Raw genomic sequence first — 25,530 nt, forward strand, 5'->3', positions numbered from 1 at the left:
GCAGAGGCTGATGGGTAGCTTTGGTTCTCCCTGTCCATCTGCAAAGACCACCAGAAACTCTTTGCTGGTGCCTGGAGGTGCCCAGGACCTGTCCCGTCTTCCTGCTCTCTGCCACTGCACAGCTGGCAGAGGGCCCACAAAATGCCACGCTTGATCCCACTATTGATATCCTCATGCACCTGCCTTCCTGAGACACAAAAGAGGGAGAACCGACCCCTCTCCACCATAAATATTCAGGGACCCATCCTCTTGAGAACGCTGTGGGAAAACCATGGAACATTTCAGGGCAGCCCAACAAAGTGAAAGAAATGTTGCCATGCCTAAAAAAGGAGGCATGACATTTGTAGAGACTTTCTGGATTTTGAAGGCAACTCATCAGCCATTCCCAAAGCTTTTACCAAGGAACTTGTAAGGCCACCAGGTGTGAGAGGGGCCCACGGACCTCATTTCCTAATAGACTCAGTGGCACTTAGTGTGGCCAACAGCAATGCTGCCAGCGGGCAGACCACCGTGCAGAGCGCCAGGGCTCTGGGCAAAGCTGTGCCCTCCTCGGCATGTGACTATTCTCCTTTCTAAGAAACAGCTCCTGGCTACTACTGGCTTCTGATGGGGACTGAATGGCTGACGGAGACATCAGCAGACTACAGTCCTGACCTCTGAGCGTTATGACCGGGTGTGATCTGCCCCGCCCTCCCATGAAATTGGGTCTGTGCAGCTGCAATCTGTCATCTCGTGGAGATGGTATGTCGGAGCCTGAGAAAACCCAGAAGGTGCGTGGAGAGGCGGCTCAGACCCTGCAACGTGTCCTCTTGCTTGTGGCCTCCTGTCCCTCAACTCACATGTCTCGGGGAGTTCCCACTGACCAGATAGATGGCCAAAGAGACCTGCTTTCAGATGGTTCTCTGTGATGTGGGGGTTCCAGCTTGAGGCTGGGTGGTGAGGGCATTACTCCCCCGCCTCCTCCAACCTCAAAAGTGTCCCTGAAAGCTGGTGGGGAAAGGAAATCATGCCAGTGGACAGAACTGGAACAGAACAAATGGTTATCGCTTTTCTGATCTGAAAGACAGCCAGAATTCACCTAAATCAGTGATTCCTTCTCTCCTCCTACCACCTTGGGGCTATTTGGCAATGTCTAGAGACATTTTTGGTTGTTACACCTGGTGGAGGGAGCTACGGGCATCTAGTGAGTAGAGGTCAACCAGGAGCTTGCTGCACACGTTTCAATGCACACAGGACCAGTCTCTACAAAGAAAGAATGATCTGGCCCCAAACATCGTTAATGCCACTCTCAAGGAATCGAGGCTTCCCTGGTGGCTCAGATGGTAAGGAATCTGCCTGCCAGGAAGGAGACCCAGGTTGGATCCCTGGGTCATGAAGATCCCCTGCAGAAGGGAATGGCAACCCACTTCAGTATTCTTTCCTAGAGAATTCCATGATCAGAGGAACCTGGTGGGCTACAATCCATGGGGTCACAAAGAGTCAGAAACACTACTTGAGCGAAAAACCCTTTACTTCACTTCACCAAGGAATCCTGATCCACTTTGATTTATGGGCAGGGGTGAATAGTTGACGGGACAGTCAGGAACTTGGAAAGGACAGGAGTCAGAGGTCGGTGACAAGGAGGTGTGGTGAATGTGGTGACAAAGGAAGATGTCTGTGGACAGCTCTCCTGGAGCATGGAGATACTGTGTCCCATGTTTATGCTCATTAAAAGTACCAGTGCAGAGGAGGCTCTTGGGAATCAAGTGAATGAGAGAGCAGGCCCTGTAATAGCATTCAACCCTCTCTCCAGGCATCCTGATGTTTGTTTAGTGGGCCCCAGTACATAGGGACCTGTCTGTAGGGAAGGAAGCTGGGGGTGAATGAAACTACATGATTCCCCCTTCTCAAGGCCAGCCTGGAGGCCACCACTGCTGAGCTTGAGAGACCTTTGACAGTGGGGACCGGTGCAGAGACTCTGTGCGGCTCCCTCCCTGGGGTGACCAGTCAGACGCAGCTGGCCGAGGGCGCTGGACCTTTCTCATTGTGGAAGGAAGGCCATTTCTCTCACTGGAATAGACGTGTGGATTCAGATGTGCCTTCCCTGCCTGCAGTGCTTCTGCCAGAAACTACCATTCATGGGTTCAAAGGATGCCTCACTTACCATGATGGAGCTCCACACAGTGTTGCTTTTGGAGATGAAGTTCAGCTTCATGGCGATGGGGTCATGCACAGGGGCTTCACTCACTGCGTGTCTAGCTGAGCTAGCAGCCACGGGCCTGATGGAGCCTGGAGTGGCCAACAGGAAATTGAGAGATGGTGCCAGCAGGGAGTCAGCTCCCCAAAAGGCAGGAGCTCAGACCAGAATGGACCTGATGATCTGAATTGGCGATGACCATATGGTGGGGTCTGTTCCTTGGCCAGCACATATGATCTGGGAGTGGGAGTGGCTCTTGTCACCATTTTGTCTTGTAACCAAGAACTGTGCTTCCCGCCCCCCATCCTGAGCCCTAGGGGTTGTAGGTCCCCATTCCCAGGGAGGAAGGGGCTCCCGCAGGGGCCGTGCGGTGGTGTCACGGCACTGGAGGCTGAGACCTGGCCATGGTGGCTTCTTAGGCCACTGCCTCAACTCAGAGAAGGGAGCTACTGTTTTGCTGGTGATGAACTCTAATTATCAAGGAAAAACAGAGCTGCTGCTACACAGAAGGGTTGATCTGTGACACTTAGGGGACTCTTGGGGGTGCATTTTATTATATCCATGTCCCCCAATAAAAGTTAATGGTCAACTACATCATCCAACAGGGGGCTGTGATGATTCAGACCTTTCGGGGATGAAAATTTGGGTTATTTCATTAGAAATGAAAGATCTCAGCAAGCTGAGGTTTTGCCCGAGGGCAAAGGAAACAGGACTGATCCTGGAAGGAGGAATCAGGAATGCCAACCACGGGCCCTGACCCGTGACAGACACAGGCTTGGTGGAGTTGTCTCTTCTCATTTCCCCCCTTTCTTGGTGTTTATGCACATGTGTGTATACAGAAAATACATGTATATGCACACACATATGCACACATGCACATGTGTCTATGAGTGTGCACGTACACATGCACACACACACACACAGGACTTCCTCTTTTCTTTTGCTTCCAGTATCTCTTAGCATTGTCCTGGCAATAGTTTACCACTTGCCAGCTGCAGTTTGTTCTAGTTCTATTTCCCACACATGGAAGGTCCTGCCATACTGTGTCCCCCTTAAAGACACCACCTCCCTCTTCTCAGAGGCCTGTATCTTGCCCTGGGCACCCCCCACCTCTCATGCTTGTAACTTGTAACCACCTGGCTCCTGGGCTTTGCCCCCAGCCCTGTAACGAGCTGCACTCTCTCCGTGTGACCTCCATGGGCCCTTTATGTATTTTTTTAAATCTTCTGACACCTCTTCAACCAAGTCCTCATATTCTCTCTGTAAAAATAACTGATATGGCTTCTATTTTCCTAAATGATACGTGTATCCCATGACTTGCTGGGGACATTGAACCTTCCCTCAGGTCCCTCATTTTACAGAACATACTGAAATTTTATAGTAAACGGGGACCCAGGAAGGTGAGATGCCTTTCTCAAGGTCATTGAAATTTAGGGGCCAGGCTTTCTTTCTTGCTGTGCAGGGCTCCTGCCATCCTGTACGGCCTTTTAAGTACCTCTTGAAGCTGCTGGCGGAGGAGTGTGCCTTTTGTCTGGGATTTTCCACCCGTCTTGCAAGAACTAAGTGCAGTCTCCCACTTTCTAGCTGAGAAGAATGTCTGAGCCAGGAATGGAAGGTGGATCTCTGGCAGGATGCTGATCCCAGGACCACAGCACATCTTACAGGCCAGCCAAGCATCTTTCCTCTCCTTTTCCAACCGGGCCACCCACACTCTCCAAGCGAGAAGACTTGCAGGTCAAGTCGACCCACTGGACAGGCTGGGAGATGCTCCTGGGAGGCCCTGCAGCTTGGAGCTCGGGTTCTTCCATCAGGCAAATTGTAGCTGGAATCTTGGTTTCACCACTTACCTCGCCAAATTTTACTTCTTGTCTACACAATGGGGATTTTGACATCTAATTCACAGGGCTGTTGCCTGGATAGAATCCGATGAAGCCTAAAACGTGCCTGATGCAGAGCAGAGCACACAGTGGCCGCCACCACTGCCCCCACCCCAGCACCCAGAGACACATGGCTTTGATTGTGCCGGGGGCCTGTCACCTGCCTGGGACAGGCCTGCCGCCCTGGACTTCATCGGGGTCTCTGGAAAGCCCTTACTTTCTTTTACAGACACGTGCCTCTCCTGAACAGAAAAACTTGCACAAATAAAACCCTACCTTAAAATCCTGTCATTCTCTTGCCCTCCCAGTTGCCCTCTTTCTGATGTCTGGCAAACACACATTAAGGGAAGATCTATTATTTTCCGACAGAAAGTGTCCTGACCATTAACAGAAACCTTTGTCTCACATAATAAAATTGCTGGTTTTACAACTCTTCTGATTGGAAGAACTCTTAAATTTGGGTGAAGATGGATCCTTGTTAGAATCCTCTTCATCTGAGCCAAAAGCTTTTCTTAGATGATGTATTACCAGGGACACAGGAGTGGGTAAATAATTGGACTAGCCAGTGCTTTACAAACATGTTAATTTTATTGAGTAGGCATCAAAGCTTCTCTCCGTTTCAAGTAATGGAGAAGCCGTATCACACAGATTACAGAGCTATTGTTACTTGAAATAATCTTTCATAAAAGAAAGAAATGAAATACAGTTCTTCTATAAAAAGTGCAGTAGTAGTCATTACTGGAAGTTTTCCAAAATGAAAGCAAGATTTACTACATATTGCAAAAATTGGTTTAGTGCTTTAATACTTTACAAAGTAACAACCCAACCACCAAAGACAAGCTCTTTCAATGGGTTGCTTCTCCATGGATGGACCAAGATGGAAAAAGAATATTTGCATTGAATCGGAAGGAACACTTGCAGGTAGAAAGGGGCCCAGGACAACTTGGTCAAGGTAACAAGGTTTCTGACCCCTTTCTGCCTCAGTGTTTTCTTTCCTCCTTGGTAATAAGTAAACCAGGGAAACAAAGTAATGTATCTCATCCCCAAATCAGTCAAATGAACCTGTGAAAGAAAAAAGGAAGGGAAAGAAACAGAGAAACTACATTCACTTGCCAGTGCATATGGGAAGGAACCAAGCAATTACACATCAACACCCATCAGTTAAAATGAGACCGCTGGTCAAAGCTGAGGGTGAGTGGGGTTCAGGCTCCGAGTGTAGACCCAGGGAAGACCCTTGTGGTTCTAAGGGCTCCGTGGCTGGTGAAGGGCCCGGGGCTTGCTCAGGATGTTGAATGATGACTGGCTCTGGGAGGTGGTATTTGCCTTGTGGACTCTGGGCCACGGGCCATCTCCAACCGTGCTCTAGTTTTGGTCACAAGTTAATGGGACAAGCTGCCCCTCTCCCACCTGCCAAATCATTACTCCAAGACAGGTGTTTGGGTTCCATTCCAGGTAGGTGGGAAAAACTGGATGGGCTGCAGGGCTCTCTTGCCTTGGAGACAAATTTGTGAGGTCCGAGGGGGCAGCCCTGGAAAGCTTGCCCTCTCTGAGGACTGGCAGGACCACCCCCTCATCCTGCCCCATCTGTCAGGGCAGCAGTGAGAGGAAGCTTGTTTATTTGGCAATTCAAGCAGAGGGACACACTTGTGTGGGCCCACTCACCGTCTGCTGGGCAGCTGCCGAGGGAGTGCTATGAGGGAGCTCTTACCCCCCAAAATGAGGGACCCTAAAGTATGGCACCCAGAGAAATGACATCAAAACCACAGAAGGGGAAGAAGAGAAGGACAAAGGCTTTTTAACCAGGCCCCAGTAGGACAGGGTCCTATAAGAAGCTTGTAACAGTATTTTGCCAACAACTCTTAGAGGAAAACACATTTGGCCAAAGGACCTAGAAGTAAACACCAAGGTCAGGTATTTGGGACGATCATCAGGAGAGGACAGATAGTGTGGAAGGGGAAGCGTCCCTCCCCACCTGTGGTCGAGGCCACCTGGGAGCTGGGCCCAAGGATTCTGTGTTGCTTGGCTCTGCAGTGGCTGGGCTCTGCCCCATGCATCACAGACACACCCATGACCAAGGGGGCAACCAGGGGCCCCTAGCTTTGTCAGTACAGTCCCCTTTGTCTCCTTCTTCTGCAGGCCTGCTTCTGGTGACATGAGAATGAGTCCTGCTCGTGATCAGGCTGTCTCCCTTTCCTGGCTGAATCATCTGCTGCCACCAAGTTTGCTCTAGGAAGGAAGGAAGGCCTGTCTCCCTGGAGACACTGAAGGCATGGCATCCTAAGGACCCATCATAAGGGCCTCTCCAGAATGGTCCAGGCCCACGATGACCTCATGGAGGGGGCAAGATCATGAGAACTGCCCTAGAGGAAACTGTCCCCACCTCAGCCTATCCCAAAGGGTCCTCTGTAAACAGCAGAGTCCCTTCTCTGTGAGGGAGGGCCACTGGGGCAGGCGTTTTTATATGGCATACTTGCCACCATCAGGTCTGGTACTCACTGCCGCATCTGGTCTTCATGAACCATAGGCTGCCTTATCAGCTAAAATTCTCCCCATTTAGGGGCAAGAATAGAATCTCTATTTGATAAAGGCTGAAACTGATACTTGTAGGGTTCTTAAAAGCTGTCAAATGATTGATTTCATTATCTTTTTTCAACAAGTATTTCTCCAGCATTGAATACATATCAGGTGCTGTTGCAGGCACCAGGGGTACAGCAATGAGCAAAACATACAAAAAATTCCTGCCCACGTGGAGCTTACATGTTATGGAGCTGGAGGGAGGCATACAATGAATGAATGAATGGCTAATTTACACGCAGCCTTCAAGTGGTGATAAACAGGGAGTAGGAGGGTGGGATGTGTTGGCTTATTAAATAAAGAAGTCAGGGAAGGCCTCCTTGAGAGGTGACATTGGTGCAAAGACTGGCAGGTAGTGAAGGGTGAGACATGTGGCTGAGGATGGGTGTCAGCGGAGGACATGCCAGGCAGAAGGTCATATGCAAAGGCCCTGAGGCAGGCTCGGGTGATTGGGGCAGAGGTTGGAGAAGTACGGGGGTGGGAGCGGTCTTTGTAAGGACCTGGTTATCCCTTCATTTAAAGTCACCTTTCAGCGTCTGTGCTATCATAGACCTTCTCAAGGAACTGGCTCCACTAATTTATCCTCTTTAAAATAAATGGGCTAGTTTCATTTTGAGCATATTCAGCCTATATTTTAAAAAGTAGTGGTAACTCCTATCCTCTGTTAAAGAACAGAGTGTGTGTGTATGTCTTTTCATACTCTTCAGATGTTTTCTTAAAAGAATGAAAAAGGATAAGCAATGGGCACTTTGTATACACTAATTAGGGTTGGTAGAACTTTGTTTTTGCAATCATCAAGTAGCAAAACTGAAAATTTCAGCAAATTATTTTACAAAATAAACAGAAATAGTAATATTGCTAGCCTTGTTTAAGAGATTCTGGTTTCTATGCTATTCCTTGGGTGATGTATGTACCAAGTCGGCCAGGTGGCGGACGGCGGTGGCGGGGGGGGGGGGGGGGCGGGTGTGGGGAGCTTGGCATTTTGACACTGCATAAACTACACACACATTTATTCCCGAGGGGTCCATGTAGGGCAGCCCCCCCTCTATTCTCTGCTGGGGGGCATGGAGTGAAGAGAAAGCACTGGTTTGGGGGAACAAAGCCACCTGCATAACTATGAACAGACAATTTTGCACATTGCTCAGAACAATCATGAAACTTCTCCCAACTGGGGGGTGCCTGGGATGAAGAACCCTAGACTCAACCCCATGTCAGCAGACCCATCATTAGGACCATGCTCTAGGGAACCAGGACCCCCATTGGAGAGTGGATTGGGGGGACGTGACTGAAACAAGAATGAAGCTGGGTGCCCCTCATCACCCTGGAGCCCCCCATCAAAGCAGCCAGTTCCAGCAGAAAAGAGAGTTTACAGTTAAAACTGAAGTGCAAGCTGTGGCCCGGAGGTCTCCAGAGAGCCACTGCTTTAAGGCTTTTTTGAAGGGGGCACCTGTTCCCTGGTGTCAGGGCTGCCAATCACTGCAGGGCCCTTTCCTGAACATGCCAGCACTCAGGTGACAGCAGAATCAGACTGTGAATGGAGGCAATGTCACAGCAGGCAAGGTCTGATGAGGCAGGGCCTGATCAGCCATGACACATGTTCTCTTCTTATTTATTAGAAGCATTGGAAGAAAGAAAAAGAAAAAAAGCACTCGAGGCCCTTAATTTGTAAAGTCCACACCACAATGAGGAAAACTGACTCATATCCTAAAGAAAAGAAACACTCCCAAACGCGCATTACTCCACATCTCTTGTAAACATGAAAGACACAGAGAATAAAACACATGGTTTGGCAAAGCCTTTTTTTTTAACCTCGCACAAATTTCCCACCACTGATGGGTACAGCCCTTTTTTTCTTAACTAACATGAAATATATTTTGATCAGTTAAGTTTATTTCTGCAAAATAGTCTGCAAAATAAGCTCGTGGTTGCTAAGCAAGGGGGTGAGGGTCATGTAGCCACGACCCCGCCTCAGAGACAGTGGGCACCACCAGGAACATTTCACACCCTGACGTGTGCTCCTCGATCTTGAGTCACTAATTTCCTGATGGTATACTACCAGAATTAACACATCAAATCACTCTGGAAAACATGAAGTTTGTAAAGTAATACATCCCAACTTTTCGGAACACCACTGGAGCCACTGGGTGGTGATAGGTAAGAAAAAGGTCCACGGTAACTTAGTGAATAGAAAGTACTCATTTAAGAGGAAAGGTGCAGTACCAAAATCCAGGAACAGCAAATGAATTGAGCTTTCCGTGGAAAAAGGAAGAGATGTTCACACAGTTCCACTTTCAAATCAGATGTGAACAAATAGCAGAAGGTGTTTCATCCCCCAGAGCCCACACTGGAGCCCCACCCAACCTAAATTTAGCCCTCCAAGGGGACAACCCCGTGACAATATAAGGGTGCAAAATATTGCTCTGTGGCATATTCTGAAAATAATATAAAAATAATTTCTATAGTACAGTTCAAACTTGGCTTGTAAAATATCAACATAGCATAAAATCTACAAACAGAATACACTTAAAAATGCCTTCCTTTCACAATATATTAGTTTTAAAAAATCATATACCCAGGTCACGCAGATGCAGAAAGTGTGAAGCAAATGACTGAAACAACCTCCATTGGGGTTTAGAAGTATCTGGGGTTCCTTCTGGAATTTTGCTGTCACTTAGAGACGTCCGACATTCCCAGAAAGGGAAGTTTGGCCAGACCAGGTTGGAGGGGAAGACAGCTCACAGGATCCTGTTTGCATCCAGGACCTGTGCCTTGGTGGGGCTCATGGCCTTTCTAGAATATAGACTGGCTGTTTTCCTTTTCTCTAGTGCCCCAACCCACTCCACTAAGGGCTCCCAGGTCACAGAAGGACATTAAGGGATCTCTTGATCCACATGTGAAAAACACAGCTGTTTCTAATGGTTCTCACGAAGCCTGATGAATTCATTTGGTCTAAGAGATGTTTGGCCAGGGATGAGGGGTAAAACTCTTGTGAACACGGAGGGGCTGGACCAGCACATTTAACGCAACAGTGGGCTTTCTGTTTTAAACACTGTTTAGAGGAAGGATAGATCCAGATCTCTCATAAGAGGAAATGGCTGTTTGTAAACAATGCTGACCAAGGGCATCCTGTCTTCCACCAGGGAGTGACACTCACAGGTGCTCTGCACATGGAGTGGCTAGTGACCACATGGAGAGACACGGGGGGGTCGTCTACTCTGGGGGGAGAGGAGGAGCCTGGGGGCTAGGGTTGGGGTTGGATCTCAGGCTTATTTATGGCACAAATGTCAGATGGGGGTAGGGTAGAGGTGACTGAAATTCGAGGAGCTAGAACAGATCACTGGTTTTTGATAATACGTACAAATTACACTGCCTGGTTCTCCCTCTTGTACTACAAATAGACTGTTTTAAATCTCGGTTTGTCTTTTTTCTTTTTCTCTCTCTCTCTTTTTTTAACCTGGCGGAGAGCGTAAGAAAGATAAAATATTTGCATAGCCAGTTTTGGAAATTTCTGGTTGGCTGTTTTCATGTTAAAAAATTAAAAAACAAACACGAGATTACTTTCTGCCTTGACTTGTGCATATGTGTTTGGTTTATGAATGCACAGGGAAGAACTTTCCAAGCTGGCTGTTCCACCTTCTGTGAGATGCAGGGCAGAAGCCGGAGTCTACACGTGAAGCAGTATTTATTTCCTGTGACTTCACAGCTTTGGATGGCAAAGCAGTTGATCAGCATGATGTGGAGAATAAGTTCAAAAAGCTGCCACAAACCCTCTTGATGAGAGATTTTTTTTTTTTTTAAACTGCTTTTTTTCTTTCAACAAAAGAAACCCCAGTAATATGAGGGACATGATTGTTAGTGATTACCACACATTGAAAGTATTGTTTAGCATGAACAGTAAAACTCCCCAAAAATTTACGGTCCTATTTAATAAATAATTTTAAGGAACCACTTATGTAAAACTTGAATAAATGACTGAAAACTCCACCTGCTGTGGATAATTAAAAACAAAAATGAATTACTCACAGGAGATATTCAAATTAGTTTATTATAATAGTTCAAACAAGTAAAAAAAAAAATCTCCTTTTTTTTTTTTTTTGCTGCTCTTTATGTCGGGGAAAAGCATCCTTTCTGGAGAAGGAGAAGCTGGCTCCAATGAAGAGATGATCTGCCTCCCGTGTTTTCTTTAGATACACCCCCAGCGAAGCTGGGCGCTTTCTCTCTTTCTTGGGATTATTAGAGGCTATTCTAAGGCTCTCACAGGTTTTAAAGGATTCTTTTGCTAGTGAGGATTTTACCCATCATTTCTGTATTTCTTGGAAACAAGATATTTCCTTAGAGAGGCAGGTTTAACGCCTCGGTGTCCTTGGCCAAGAACGGTATTCTCCAGAGGTAATCTTGGAAGGAAGACGCTGCATATTGCTGCTCAGAACAGGGTAGCTAAGGACACATTTTTTTTTTTCCTCAAGAAATGTAAGGAGGCACCAATATAGGGATCGCTCAGGGATGGGGCTGCCCCTAACGTGTTCTGGAGCCACCGTGCGGAGGGGACCCGGACGGGAGCGGCGCGCCTCCACCTGGCTGCCCCCAGACAGATGCGGGTGGAGGTGGGGGTGGGCTTCCTCCCCGGCGGCCCTCAGTCCCTCCCCTCTGGAAAGAGGGGTGGGCCGCGTTTCAGGGCAGCCTAGTTGGGGGTTACACAGTGACCGCAAGGCCAAGTCCTCGCCTCTCTCCTGGGGCACCGATGGCCGCTTCCGAGGGGCCCCTCAGGCGACAGTTCACTGGGGAAGCGTCTTTGAAGGAGAAATGTGAACAGGCTGTCATCTTTGCTCATATATGGGCAACTCCAAATCGTGAGTTCGGAACCTTGCCCTCGGGCCCCACGGTGTCTTTGGAAAGCTCCTGTCACCTGAGCTGCCCCGCACCGGGAGCGACCGCTACACATCACAGCGCCCCGCGAGGTAGCTTGTCCCGTGCCCAGCCTACAGACGCCCGTGGCTTTGATGGCAGTGTGAGTGTCGCTCGAGCCGGGGGCTGTGGGAGGAGGTTTTGCTTATGAGATGGAGCCGCGTATTTCTAAAGGGCCAGAGAGACCATCAGGGCGCCAGCGGGCGGCCGAGCGCCCTGTCCTCCAGGGACCCCGGAAGGGTACAGGTGGAAGCCCGAGGCAGAGCCGCCACCGCGGTCCCAGGGCCGCGCGTTCGCCTCGAAACCCTGGGTGGCAATGATTGCACGCAGGTGACCGCTACATGGAAAGAGGTCAGTCGCCGGGTTAGGAAAAAAAAAAAAAAAAGCAAAGGAAAAAAAAAAAAGGCATGTAAAACACTCCCTTCTAAAAACAAAGGGCTGCAAATTTCTTTATTTCTCTTATCGAGGAACAAAAATACCCTTGCAATGGCTATTGAGTTTCCACAGGTACGAGGCAGATGCTAGCTAGCACACCCACTTCCAACAGTATGACTTGTTTCCTATCCGTCTACTACCTGAGTGGCGTCAGTGTAGGTTCAGGCACCATTAGGAACGTTTGACCAAACACGTACACAGCACGGACAGAGGATCGCCGGCCTCCCGGTGGACCAGGGCGCAGAGGAGACACCGACAACTTGGAGAGGACAGCCCGGCGGCAGGGCCGGGCCGTGCGCTCAGGGCCGGACCGCGCGCGCCTCGCGCCGCCGCCGCAGCTCCTCGCGGTAGCAGTACGAGCAGTAGTGCTCGGTCTCGGCGCGCCCGTAGAACGCGCAGTTCTCGCGCTGGCAGCGCCTCTGCGCGGGGCCCGCACCCGGGCCGCCCCGGCCGCCCTCACCGTTCGAGCGCGCCGCCGGCGCGTCGGCGTCGGCGAACTCCAGGCCGTCGCGCGCCGCGCCGAAGCCGTTGGTGTAGGTCTGCGACTTGGGCTCGGCTGCGCCCGCCGCCCCGGGCAGGGCTCCTGGGACGGCGCGCGCCAGCGACTCTACCGTGTTGACTGTGCGCAAGGCGGCGGCGCGCGCCGGACTGTAGCTCTGTGATGACAGCGAGCGGTTCTGCTGCGGGTACGTAGCGCACGGCCGCAGTGCGCCCACAGCTGGGACACACGGCTCGTCCCGCGCGCCTGCCGCCTGCACGTGAATGACGCTCTGGCGCCCCGGCGCCGGGGGGCTGCGGCCGGGGACCGGTCCGCTGGCGCCCGCGCGCCGCGCGCTGCCGCCGGGGACTGGGGAAGCCGAACCGCCTGCCGCCGCCCGTGCCGCCCGGGAGCCGGTTCCGGGACCGGGGCTCGGGCGCTCCTTAAGCTTGAGCACCAGCTGCGTGGGCTGCCCGGCCGGCGGGCCTGGCGAGGCGCGCTCGGGGCCGGGCGCGCCCTCGGCCTCCGGCCTGCGCTGCGGCCGCTTGGCTGTGGAGGCGGCGGCGGCGGCGGCGGCGGCGGCAGCGGCGGCGGCGGCGTCGCGGCGCCGCTGCTCCTGCTCGGCGCTGAAGCGCTCCTGCGCGCTGGTCAGGTAGTAACCGATCATCTCCTCGTGGAACTGGTGCCGGTGGCTGGTGAGCAGCAGGCCGGCGAAGATGAACTTGCGCTCGCCCTGCATGGCGGCGCGCAGGATGTTGAGGCTCAGCTTCACGTCTGTGCTGTACTTCCAGGCGTCGCCGCGGGGCCCGCCGCCCTTGTCGGCCGGCGACGCGCCCGCCGCCTTGTCCGTGGGCGACGGCGTGGTCTTCTCCGAGGGCGACGTACTGGCCGAGGCGCCCGACTCCTCCTTGCTGCCCTTGCGCGCCTTGGCCTTCTTCTCCTTGCCGCGCTCGGGCGCGTCGCCGTGCTTGCCGTTGGCGGAGTTGGCGCGGCTCATCTTGCCGTGCACCAGGCCGCCCAGGCCGCCCATATTCTTCTTCAGCTTGATGCCCAGTGTTTTGCTGAAGCTGCCCAGCTTGTTGGCCACAGAGTCCGCGCGGGTCTTGTCCTTGTCCTTGCGCTGCTTCTCCTTCTCCTTCTCCTTGCCGTTCTTGCCGTTATTGCTGTTGGAATTGCTGCACACGGAGTCTCGGTCCGAGTCCAGCGAGTCGGCCAGGGACTGCACGTCTTCCCCCGCGGAGGCCGTCGGGGACTCCGGCTGCGCCAGAGGGGCCTGCAGGGGAGAGGGAGGGCAGGAAAGGGAGGAGGTTAGAGATCAGCCTTCCTCTTGCTGCCGCAGGAGGCAGACCCCGCCCCCTTGGTGTGGCCTCCAGCCTGACTGTCCCAAGCCCGAGCTGTGTCCCAGCCCGAGTCTCTTGATCCTCGATCTGGAGTTGCTGCCTTCACAGCCCTCGTGGGCGCTAGAAAAGAACACCCACAGCCGCGTCATGATGTAGTCACAAACCAGACTGCCGCTGACTGTCACTTGTGCCATACAGGGAATCAGGGCCTGCATCAGGGAGCCCTGTGAAGATTAGATACCAGTAAAGGCTGAAGTACAAAAGCACTCTGAGCAGTGCCCACTTGTCCTGGGTGCTTACTGGGTGTGTGCTTGGCACAGCCCTCCTTGCCTTCTTTATGAAACTTAAAAACTATTAGTTATAGGCCCCACTTTATGGCTAATTAAACTGATGTCTGGGGAGGACCAATTATTTGTAAGCTTTAAAAAAAAAAATCCCCCCCCCAAAAAAAATCCCCTTTCCTGAGATTTCACTACAGGAAAGTGAGGGCACAGAAACATCAGCCAGATACTTAAAGCGAATCATTCTTAACATCTGGAGGCAGGGCCAGCTTGGACCTACCCGAGGGAGGAGGGGCAAGTGGGGCACCAGCCCCCTTTCTCACAGCTCCCCGTCCCAGAGGGGAGAGAAGAACAAGAGGAAGTGCCGAGGAATCGCACCCTGGTCCCCTGCCTATTCAAGGACCTACACACAGGTTTAGAATTAATTCTTCTCCATGGCAGCACATCATGTTCCCATCTCGGCAGAGTTTTGTGTTGTGACTTGCCTATGGTTTCTTTTGAGGGTGTGTTTATGCCTCGCCTTCTGAAGAAAATAAGGGAACAAAAACTCCCCTAGCCGGTGCGTGTGTCTATGCCCAGACCCGCGATCACACGGGTGCGCAGACACGTGTTTCAGCTGGAGCTGGAGCTGCGCGCACCATAGGCTGGATGGAACCCAGCATTAGGGGGCCCCGCGTGGGGGAGGATGCACTCTGCCTGCCTGCCCGGAGCTGAGGGTGCCTACTAGTCTGTCCTGGCGCGCGCCAAGCTCACCCTGGTCTCCGAGGGGATCCGGATCCACGTCACATTCATGTAGCTGTGCAGAAGGTTTAACTTGGCTTCCAGCGACAGGATCAGGCTAGCGAGAGAGGAACACCAAGTGAGATGCGCCCCAGTCTGCCCGCATGCACCCCCTCCTGCCTTCAGGCCAGCCGCCCAGCCAACCACTAGGAGCAGGGGCACCTGCCCAGCCCCTCCCCGGGAAACCCAGCAACATCCCGCCTCGAATGGCACTGGGGGGAGGGAGGGGCACAGAGTAGGGTCTTACTGGGCCAGCCGGGCATTATCATTGTCGTCTTTCCCCCACTCCCAGTCCTTCCCTGGGTCCACCGCAAAGTGCAGAGGCAGCAACTTGTGCTCCGAATCCGTCAGGGGGATCACGGCTGGAACATAAAAGAGAGAGACCTGTGCCAGGTGGCCCAGGGTGGGAGGGGAGGCCCAAAGCCCCCGTGACCCCTAGGGAGGACAGGAGAAGTCCACTGAGTCCAGGTGTTGCCGTGATTAAGGGAACCAAATGGAGGTATACACAGGACCTCTACGCGGGCAGGAACCTTAAGGCCGGAGGTTTCAAAACCACCACTAACAGTTTAAAAAATTTCTTTATTGTGGATGCCAAAGAGCAGTTTGGAGACATGATTTGGCCTCAACACGGATCAAAAGGGAGGGACCCTCCTGGGGCAGCAGACAAAACGAAGCTATTACTGCTTTTGCCCTTTCTACCGACAGGACCCAGGCCAGACAGTGCGCTGAGCAAGGTCAGTTAGGAGAGGGCTTGAGTCCAGGCCCACCCAGCTCCTCCCAGAGAAGGGGAGTGAGGGCTGCCTGCCACCTGCTCATTCATGAGTTCATTGAGCAGGTCTATCTGTGTGGGACCCACGGAAACAGTGGCCTTGGCCACAGGGAGCTCACATCCTATACTGAGGGCTGGATGAACAGGTGACACACAGCTTCTGTTGTCAGGTGGTAATAGCGCCCTGAGGGTGAACAGCAGCCTGGGGGAGCTTTGGCAAGCTGTTCTGGAGCAGACCACACCACCGAGCCTTCTGAGGAGGGAATGTGTAGGTGGACAAGGCAGTGATATGGGAAACAGTGACAGACTTTATTTTCTTGGGCTCCAAAAATCTTCACTGAAGATGGTGACTGCAGCCATGAAATTAAAAGACCCTTGCTCATTCGAAGGAAAGCTATGACAAACCTAAACAGAGTATTAAAATGCAGATACATCACTTTGCTGACCAAGGTCTGTATAGTCAAAGCTATGGTTTTTCCAGTAGATGTACGGATCTGAGAGTTGGGCCATAAGGAAGGCTGAATGCTGAAGAATTGATGCTTTTGAACTGTGGTGCTGGAGAAGACTCTTGAGAGTCTCTTGGACAGCAAGGAAATCAAACCAGTCAATCCTAAAGAAAATCAACCCCGAATATTCATTGGAAGAACTGATGCTGAAGCTGAAGCTTCAATACTTTGGCCACCTGATGCGAAGAGCCAATTCATTGGAAAAGACCCTGATGCTGGCAAAGATTGAAGGCAGGAGGAGAAGGGGGTGACAGAGGATGTGATGGTTGGATGGCATGATTGACTCATGAGTTTGAATAAACTCCAGGAGATAGTGAAGGACAGGGAAGCCTGGCATGCTGCAGTTCATGTGGTCACAGAGTCCGACACAACTGAGCAACTGAACAAGGCAGTGAGGAGAGACAGGCTCCTCACTGCACAGAGGGACTGATTCATTAAAACATGCCTCAGCCCCCAGGGACTGGGGCCTACTTCAGAAGGGTTGGGGTGGAGGCAGTACCTGGGGAGCCGGTCTGCCCAAACACTGGGGGTGCTATATGTGGGTGCAGGGACCAGTGCAGCTTCAGGTGCACTTCAGTGCAGCTCAGACCTGCTGGGGCCTTGGGGCCTCCATAGGGAGGTCTCACCTCTGCTGTCCCACCGGCTTAGGAGGCAGGTGAGGCTGGACCACCTTCTAGATGGGGAAGTGGGTTAGAAGCTGACAGCTGGGCGGCCCCCCCCCCCCCCGATTCAGGCTTATCCTTGCTGGCTCTGGCCTTGGAGTGCCTCTGCCCCACTCCTGCTCTGGTGGCCAGATGTTGTCTGACCCTGACTGAGCACACGGGGCCTCCCAAATACTGCTTTCCTTTGGCACAAAGAGCCCCATCTTTCAGGATACTGAGCCCCCAGTCACCACTCTAGGGCGCAGGGGCCCTTCTCCTGCCTGGGGTTTACTCTGCCGTCTCCTTAGTCCTCCGCGCAGTCCCTCCCCCTGCCCCCCAGATGCGGGCCACAAATCTGGTGTCATTTCCCCAAGATTCATGACAAAGGTGTCATGGCAAAAACAGAAAGGCAAATCAATACATAACAAATACATAAAATCTAATATTGAATACCCGTTAATAGTTGATGTTCTAGTAAGAACGGGAAATACTGACTCGGTGGTGCCCTCTAGTGTTGCTAGACACACATAGTCTTCTTCCACCCCACACCCAGCCCCCATTTCAGGGAAACGCAGGTTTGCTCCAGATTTTCCCTTTCACCTGGATGGGGCTGGGTGGCAGTGTGCTCTGGTTTGGGAGGTCAGGGGCAGCTTGGTCTACCTTGGCCACAGACTGGTCTTGTCTGGTGTGGCTGTGACTCATAGCCACCCCTCCCAGGGCTGAGCTGTGGAGTGGTCACAATCGTGGGGGCGGGGCGGGGGGCGGGGCCTGCAGGGCTGGGTCAGGACCCACCTCCTTTGGGTCACACCCAGGAGCTGGTCCCACAGTCCCAAGAGTTACCATGACAACAGAGATAAGGTTGGCCTGGCTTCCCACCCACGGGTGGGGGCCGGGGGGCAGAGGCTCCCTCTGTAGACAGGGCAGGATGGCTTCCTGGAGGGAGAGCTTGGTAAGGGCACCCACTCCATGCTCCCATGCAGATGGCCAAACCAGAGTGTCCAGGAAACAGACCCAAGGATTCTATTTTAAATAAGCATTCTCCATGGGTCTAAAATCAAGCAAATCTGGCAAACATTGTTCTAGAATAATAATCTGTTACAAGTAATTTCTGTAGGTACAATGTGGACAATTTGGGGTCTGGCTGTCCACCTTCCCAGGGGAGAGGTGCTTTAGGGGCACCTGCCTAGGCCTGGCTCTATTTCCCAGCCCCTAACCTAGCGTTAGGAAAGAACACGGGCTTGCTTGCATCTGTGGGGCATGAGCAGAAGCACTGTGTGAAGCCCTGGGCAATGTGGTAAGGGGTGGGTGGGCCTTCTCCCACACCCTTCCCACCATCGAGCCTTCTGATGATGGAGGCCCTGCATCAGGAGTGGGTTCCTGATTCCCCACTTGGAGGGGACCTGCCTGATCATCAGGAATATCTGTTTTAGGCTTTATTTGCACGAGAAGCAAACTTAGCACTTGAAACCACTATGACTTTGGCTTATTTGTCAGATAAACCGACTAAAGTAGTATAGCTCTGCAGCCTCCTCCGCGTCCCTACAGAAGGGCCCTGGGCATTCCTCTCCTCAGTAGCTGGGCTGGGATGGACTTCCGGGGCTCCCCACCCTGACCATCCGCCTCCCCCCAAACACACAAAGCAGAAGGTTGGAATCACCTCTAGGTGCTAGAGCCTGACCACCCAGCAGGCTCCCGGCAGCTTCTCAGCCTGGACGTCAGAAGGCATCTTCAGTGCAGAGGGCACAGCTGTGGCCCTCGGGTCAGGGTTGCAGGGCCTAGGAGCCCCACCTGTATAGCCCAGAGGGAGGCCTCAAAACAGGCTGTGAACCTCAGGTACTTAGATGCCTCTGCCTCTCACTTTACACACCTAACTTTTCCCTGCTGGAAGCCTGGGAAGCCTGACCTCACCCAGTGAGAAGGAGACCGATGTGGTGACTTGCCCTCTGGTGGCAAATGTCAGGAACAGCAAATGCTTTTCCCAAAAGAAGCCTGTGAACTCCCTCCCTCCCCAAGGCCCTTTGAAAAGGCATAGCTCCTATCTTTTAACCCCTGCAGAAAGGAATGGCTACCTACTCCAGTACTTTTGCCTGGAGAATTCCATGGACAGAGGAGCCTGGCGAGCTACAGTTCATGGAGTTACAAAGAGTCAGACACGATTGAGTGACTAACACTTTGGGGGCTTCTCTGGTGGCTCAGAGGGTAAAGAATCTGCCTGCAATGCAGGAGACCTGGGTTGGATCCCCAGGTCGGGAAGATCCCCTGGAGGATCCCTGGGTCGGGAAGATCCCCTGGAGAAGGGAACAGCTACGAACTCCAGTGTTCTTACATGGAGAATTCCCTGGTAACCTGGAAACATATAGGCATCATTTCAAAATAGCCTGGACAAAGTTGGTAACCAAAGCAGCAACCAATTTTCAGTACTTACTTTTGCAAAAAAGAATGGAGACCTCTGGTTTCTCTGAGGGATGTAAGAAGGGATGTCCCACTTGTATAACAACAACAAGCTAGACAAAGTGGAGATTCACAAATTTCCTTTAAGCTGTCCAAGAGCTGAAGTCACAGGCAACTGGCTAGTCCCAGATCAAAGCAAAGACAGGTGTCTTTGAGGAGGTGTGGCTGCTGCTGCTGCTAAGTCACTTCAGTCGTGTCCGACTCTGTGGACCCCACAGACCACAGCCCACCAGGCTCCCCTGTCCCTGGGATTCTCCAAGCAAGAACACTGGAGTGGGTGAGGAGGTGTGGACATGAGCTTAACTGGGGCAGACTAAGCTAGACCCGGCTTCCCTGGCGGCTCAGAGAGTAAAGCGTCTGCCTGCAATGAGGCAGAGCCAGGTTCGATCCTTGGGTCTGGAAGATCCCCTGGAGGAGGAAATGGCAACCTACTCTAGTACTGTTGCCTAGAAAATGCCGTGGACAGAGGAGCCTGATAGGCTACAGTCCATGGGGTCGGAAAGAGCTGGACATGACTGAGTGACCTCGGTTTCACTTTTTTTTCTTTCAGCTGGAGCCCACTAAGAAGATTTCAGCTAAAATTGTTAACAAGTTGTTAAAGGAAGGATGTAGACTGGTGGAAAGAATACAGGACCCTGGGGGCCACAGACAAGGGAAATCCTCAAGCATACACAGCCCTCTCTCTGTGGGACTGAGCTGGAACTTAGAAAAAGACTGGCCAGTATTCTAACCAAGTGTCCTTCAAAGACTTTTGTACTAAGGAAGAAACTGCAGAGAGTAGGGCAGCACACACCACTGGTCTTAGGGCCTTTCTCCAGTAAAGAATGGGGAGGGAGCAGGAAATAGGGAATAAGTCTCTTTTTCTCTGGGGGAGGGGCAGGAAAATGTGTTGAGCCCAGAACTACAGGGTAGGGGGGGAAGGTCACTCCCTCCCCCCAGATCCAGGGACACAGTGCCTGCCTCAGATAGAGGCTTAATCTGAACAAAGAAACAGTACCCTCTCGGCTCTCCCTCCCATACCCAGGCTAAGAAGCTGTGAGGAGTAGCAATCTACTGTTAGAAAAGGGGCAAGGATATGGAGAGAGACCCATGCCAAAGTGAGGCTCAGCATAAAGCATGCGGCAGACAGTGAGAAATACCAGCCCCATTACAGACACAAGATATAACTAGAAGAATCTGAAGGCTGGGTGACCAGGGTTTGGATATAGACTGATCCAAATTCTATGCGGCAAAACAAAAGGAATCAAAATGATGTACCTTAGTCTTTATTGCTGTACTCAAGATGGCTGGTTTTCAACAAAATATTTTTGGCATAAGGAAAGATGGGCAAAAACCAGTACATTGACAGGTGAAGACAGGTGAAGGACAAGACAGACAGGACACAGATGTTGAAACTATAAGACAAGATTTAAAATAACTGATTAATGAGTTGAAGACTCTAAATAGAAAAAGGAGATACCTTGCAGAATTTGATGGTTAATTACAGCAGAGAAAAAAATCTGTAAGAATCAAACTGAAATGCTAGAAATAAAAAAAACACAATTATAAAGAATGACTTTGAGAGGCTGATTAGTAGACTTTGCACACCTGAGGAAAGAGTCTGTGAACAGTAAGACAGGTCAATAGATGTTAACTAGATTGGAACAGAAAGAAAAAAAGAGTGCAGGGTTTGCAGAACAGTACATCCAAGATTGGTGGGGCAATATCAGATAGCCCCAAATCTGTGCAGGTGTAATCCCAGAAGGAAGAGAGACACATAACAAAACAGAGGAGATATTTAAATAAATAATGGCTGACATTACTTATCTAAATATTTCCAAAACAAATGACAAACTCTACCATAGATCCAAGAGGCTAAGAAAAAAGCAAGCAGGCAAAACAACAGCAACAAACCTGGATATACGTAATACATCCAAACTACTGAAAACGGAAGACAAAGAGAAACTATCGGAAGCAACCAAAGGACAAAGACACATTACATATACAGAAACAAATCTAAGGGTCACAGCAGACTGCTCATGATTAAACAAGTAAGAAGATAATGGAGTGACATCTTTAAAGTGCTGGATGGAAACACCTTGCTAATCCAGAATAGCAAAAGATCCTTAAAAAACTAAAAACAGAACTGCCATATGATCCAGCAATCCCACTCCTAGGCATATATCTGCAGAAAACCATAACTTGAAAAGATACATGTATCTCAATGCTCATAGCATCATTATTTAGAATAGCTAAGACACAGAAGCAATCTAAATGGCCCCTGACGGATGAATGGATAAAGATATGGTACATATATATAATGGAATATTACTCAGCCATAGAAAGAATATATACAGCAATATGGATGGACCCAGAGATTGTCATACTGAGTGAAGTCAGAGAAAGACAAATATCATATGATATCAATTATATATGGACTATTAAAAAGGGTACAAATGAACTTATCTAAAAAACAGTTACAGTTGTAGAAAACAAATTTATGGTTACCAGTGGATTGGGGGCGATAAATTGGGAGATTGGGATTGAAATAAACATTACTATATATAGAATAGATAACTAATAAGGACCTACTGTATAGCACAGGGAACTCTACTCAATAATCTATAAATGGCCTATATGGAAAAAATATCTAAAAAAGAGTATATATATATATATATATATATATATATATATATATATTTTCTCATTCACTTTGCAGTACACCTGAAACTAATACAAGATTGTAAACTGACTATATTCCAATAAAATCAAATAAAAAATAAAGAAGACAGTAAAAGACAAAAAGGAATAAAGATTGATGGAACAAGCAGAAGAGCGCTAGCATAAAACGTGAGTGGTCAAAACATACTGATTAATAGATGACATTGTCAGATTGATAAAAAGCAAAACTCAAGTATATATTGACTGCAAGAAATCCATTTTAAATCTAAAGACATACATAGGTTAAATGATACTAAAAAGAAGGAGAAGGAAATGGCAATCCACTCCAGTATACTTGCCTGGAAAATCCCAGGGACAGAGGAGCGTGGTGGGCCACAGTCCATGGGGTCGCAAAAGCGTCGGACATGACTGAGCAACTGGGCACACACGCGTGGGTGTGTACAAGCTTTGAAGAATTCTGTGGTTATTTCTTGCTCATTAAAAGAATTAAATATGGAGATGCCTCATCAGTGATATATTTTCCCAAGGTGTAAATGTCTCTGTTAACCTGTTTCTGTCTGCAGAGTCAACCAATTTCGCTACGGCGAAGCTCCTTGGAAAAACTTAGTTTATAGTCCCTGTTTGGTTCTGTGGACAGCTTTGACTAGCAAATAAATCCTTTGTGTGCTTTTTGAATGTGAAAAAAAAAAAAAAAGATACTAAAAAGAAAACTGGAGTGACTCCAGTGCAAGTCCTGTTCATATAGAGGAACATTACATAGTGATGCAGTGGTCAATTCTCCATGAAGCTATCACAATCCTACATGTGTGCATAGGCTTCAGAGTACATGAAGCAAATAGTAACAAAAATGAAAGGAGAAAGACATGTTAATTATGGCTGGAGACTCCCATTTTTAGGAACCAACATAACAAGTAGACAAAATCAGTAAAGATATAGAAGACTGAATTACATCACCAGAGCCCTTGAATTAACGGACATTTATGGAACTCAACAACAGCAGAACAAGCATTCTTTTCAAGATCCCATGGAATATTCACCAAAATAGAACATATTCTTAGCCAGCCTTCACAGGTTTAAAAGAAGAGAAATCATAAAAAGTTTGTTCTCAGATCAAAACTAAATAAAAACCCATAACCAAGACAGACATTTGGAGAATCTTGAACATACATCTTTTGGAATTTAAACAGCATGCTTCTAAATAACCCTGTTGGTCCTTAAATTCCTGTCCACCACTATGATGGTTAATTGGTCCAACTTGCCTGGACCAAGAGATGGCCAGAAAGCTGGTAAACATACCATTTGGGTGTGTCTGGGAGGCAGTCCTGGGAAAAATTAGCAGTTAAATTGGTAGACTGGATATAGAAAACTGCCCTCGCCTACATGGGCTGGCATCATACATTCCACAGAGGGCTCAAATAGCACAAAATAGCCAAGGAAAGAGGAACTGGCTCTCTTTTGTTTGAGCAGGACATTGATATTCTCCTGCCTTCAGACATCAGCGCTCCTGGTTCTTGGGTATTTGGACCCAGACTGAATTACACCACTGGCTTTCAGGGTTCTACAGCTTGCAGCTGGCAGACAGTAGGACTTCTTGGGCACCATAATTATGTGAACCAATTTCTATAATAAATCTCCTCTTATATATGTATCTATATGTATCCCATAGGTTCTGTTTCTCTGGAAATCCCTAACAGAACCACTAATATGTTTTCCATCTCTATAATTTTGTCATTTCAAGATTGCTACAGAACTAGAATCATACAGAATGCTGGCTTTGGTATTGTTTTTTTTTTTTCTTCAGCATAATTCCCTTGAGATCCACTCAAGTAATTGTATGAATCACAGTCATTCATTTTTATTGTTGAGTAGGATTCTGTGATATAGATAGTATGTTGAACCATGAACCCAGGAAAGATATTTGGGTTGTTTCCAGTTTTCGGCTATTACAAATAAAGCAGTTTTGTGTACAGGCTTTTGGGTGAACATAACTTCATTTTTCTAGGATTAATGCCCAGGACTACATATGCTGGGTCATTTGGAAAGTGAGGGCTTCCCTGATGGCTCAGTGGTAAAGAATCTGCCTGCAATGCAGGAGACCTGGGTTCCATCCCTGGGTCGGGAAGATCCCCGGAGGAGGGCGTGGCAACCCATTCTAGTATTCTTGCCTGGAGAATCCCAAGGACAGAGGGGCCTGGTGGGCTGCCATCCATAGGGTCACACAGAGTCAGGCACAGCTTAAAGTGACGCAGCAGCAGCATGAGAAGTGATGTTTAGTTTTATAAGAAGCCACCAAACTGTTTTCCAGAGTGACTGAACCATTTTTACCTTCCCACCAGCAGTGTAGGAGCAATCCAATTATTCCACATTCTCCCCAGTATTTGGTGTTGTCAGTTTTTAAGATTTTAGTCATTCTGATAGGTGTGTAGTGATATCTTGTGGTTCCAATGTTGACCAACTTTTCATGGGCTTATTTGTCTTCTGGATCCCCTCTTTGGTAAAATGTCTGTCTGTATCTTTTCCCATTTTTTTTTTGGATGGTTTGGAGGGTTTTCTTTTTGCTATTGAGTTTTGAGAGTTCTTCGTATATTTTAGATACAAATCCTTTGTTGATATGTGGTTTTCAAATATTTTCTCTCAGTCTGTAACTTGTTTTTCCTTCTTTTCTCCTTCCCTGCCTTCCTCTCTTCCTCTTTCCTTCCAGTCCCCCCACACCTCTCCCCACCATCTTTGCATAGTAGAGATCCAACTTATTATTTTCTTTTTTGGATTATGCCAATCCCAAATGACTGCATTCTGTGTGATTCCCATTTTGCAGCATGCTTGAAATGACAAAATTCTAGAGATGGAGAACAGATTAGTGGTTCTATTAGTCATGGATCTCCAGAGACACAGAACAAATAGGATAACATATAAGAACTCTTTACCTAACTCTAGGTCCATAGTTGTACATTTTACTTTTATTATATGGTCAACTTTGAGTTAATTTCTGTATAAATGAGGTTTGAGTTTAGCTTCTTTTTATTTCTTATGGATTTCCAATCGCTTCATCACCATTTCTTTGAAAAGACTATCCATCCTCCATTGAATTCATTTGCTTCTCTGTCAAAAATTATCTCAGTATATTTGTGTGGGGTTATTTCTGAGTTCCCTATTCTGTTCCATGGATCTTTGTGTCTAACTCTCTGTCAATACCAGGGACTGTGTCAGGAGCTCTACATTCACTACTTATGGGTCTTACATCAGCTACAGGGTTCTTGCTCCAATTTTATAGACGAGGAAGTGAACTCTGGTACCTAAGTGACTTGCCCAGGCCAAAGCCGGAGCTGTGACTGAAAAGCAGGTCTGCCTTACTCCACAATGTGTATCTTTCCATCTACTGCTGTTGTCACCTTGCCTCCCCCTCCTTTTAAAAATTATCTGAAAGTAGTAGACTGTGAGCATCTAATCTTGTTTATTCAGTCATTCAACATTTATTAATTGCTTCCCCAGTGTCTTGGTGCTGGAGACGCAAAGATGAGAAAGACAGGGCATGTGGCTTTACGATATCTAGAAATCTGGTCAATGAAGAACTGAACCCGTGTCTCTTGAGTCCCTTGCATTGGCAAGTGGACTCTTTACCACTGTGGCTCCTGGGAAGCCTGGCAATGAAGAACAGG

The 25,530-nt window shown here is 49.3% G+C and overlaps 1 protein-coding gene across 2 annotated transcripts in view; it reads right to left on the bottom strand.

Moving 5' to 3' along the window:
- Positions 1 to 4,619: 4,619 nt before the first annotated feature.
- OTUD7A (OTU deubiquitinase 7A) overlaps positions 4,620 to 25,530 on the bottom strand; it is a 382,361-nt gene continuing 361,450 nt past the window's right edge. For both annotated transcript variants that reach the window (XM_070477660.1, XM_070477661.1), the window contains 3 exons: positions 15,094 to 15,208; positions 14,820 to 14,904; positions 4,620 to 13,718 (listed from right to left, as the gene is read on the bottom strand). In XM_070477660.1, the coding sequence (XP_070333761.1) occupies positions 12,267 to 13,718; positions 14,820 to 14,904; positions 15,094 to 15,208 (1,652 nt within the window). In that variant the 3' untranslated portion in view covers positions 4,620 to 12,266. The remainder of the gene's footprint in view (positions 13,719 to 14,819; positions 14,905 to 15,093; positions 15,209 to 25,530) is intronic.

This window comes from Odocoileus virginianus, chromosome 16 (genome assembly GCF_023699985.2).
Source record: "Odocoileus virginianus isolate 20LAN1187 ecotype Illinois chromosome 16, Ovbor_1.2, whole genome shotgun sequence".
Lineage (NCBI taxonomy): Eukaryota > Metazoa > Chordata > Mammalia > Artiodactyla > Cervidae > Odocoileus > Odocoileus virginianus.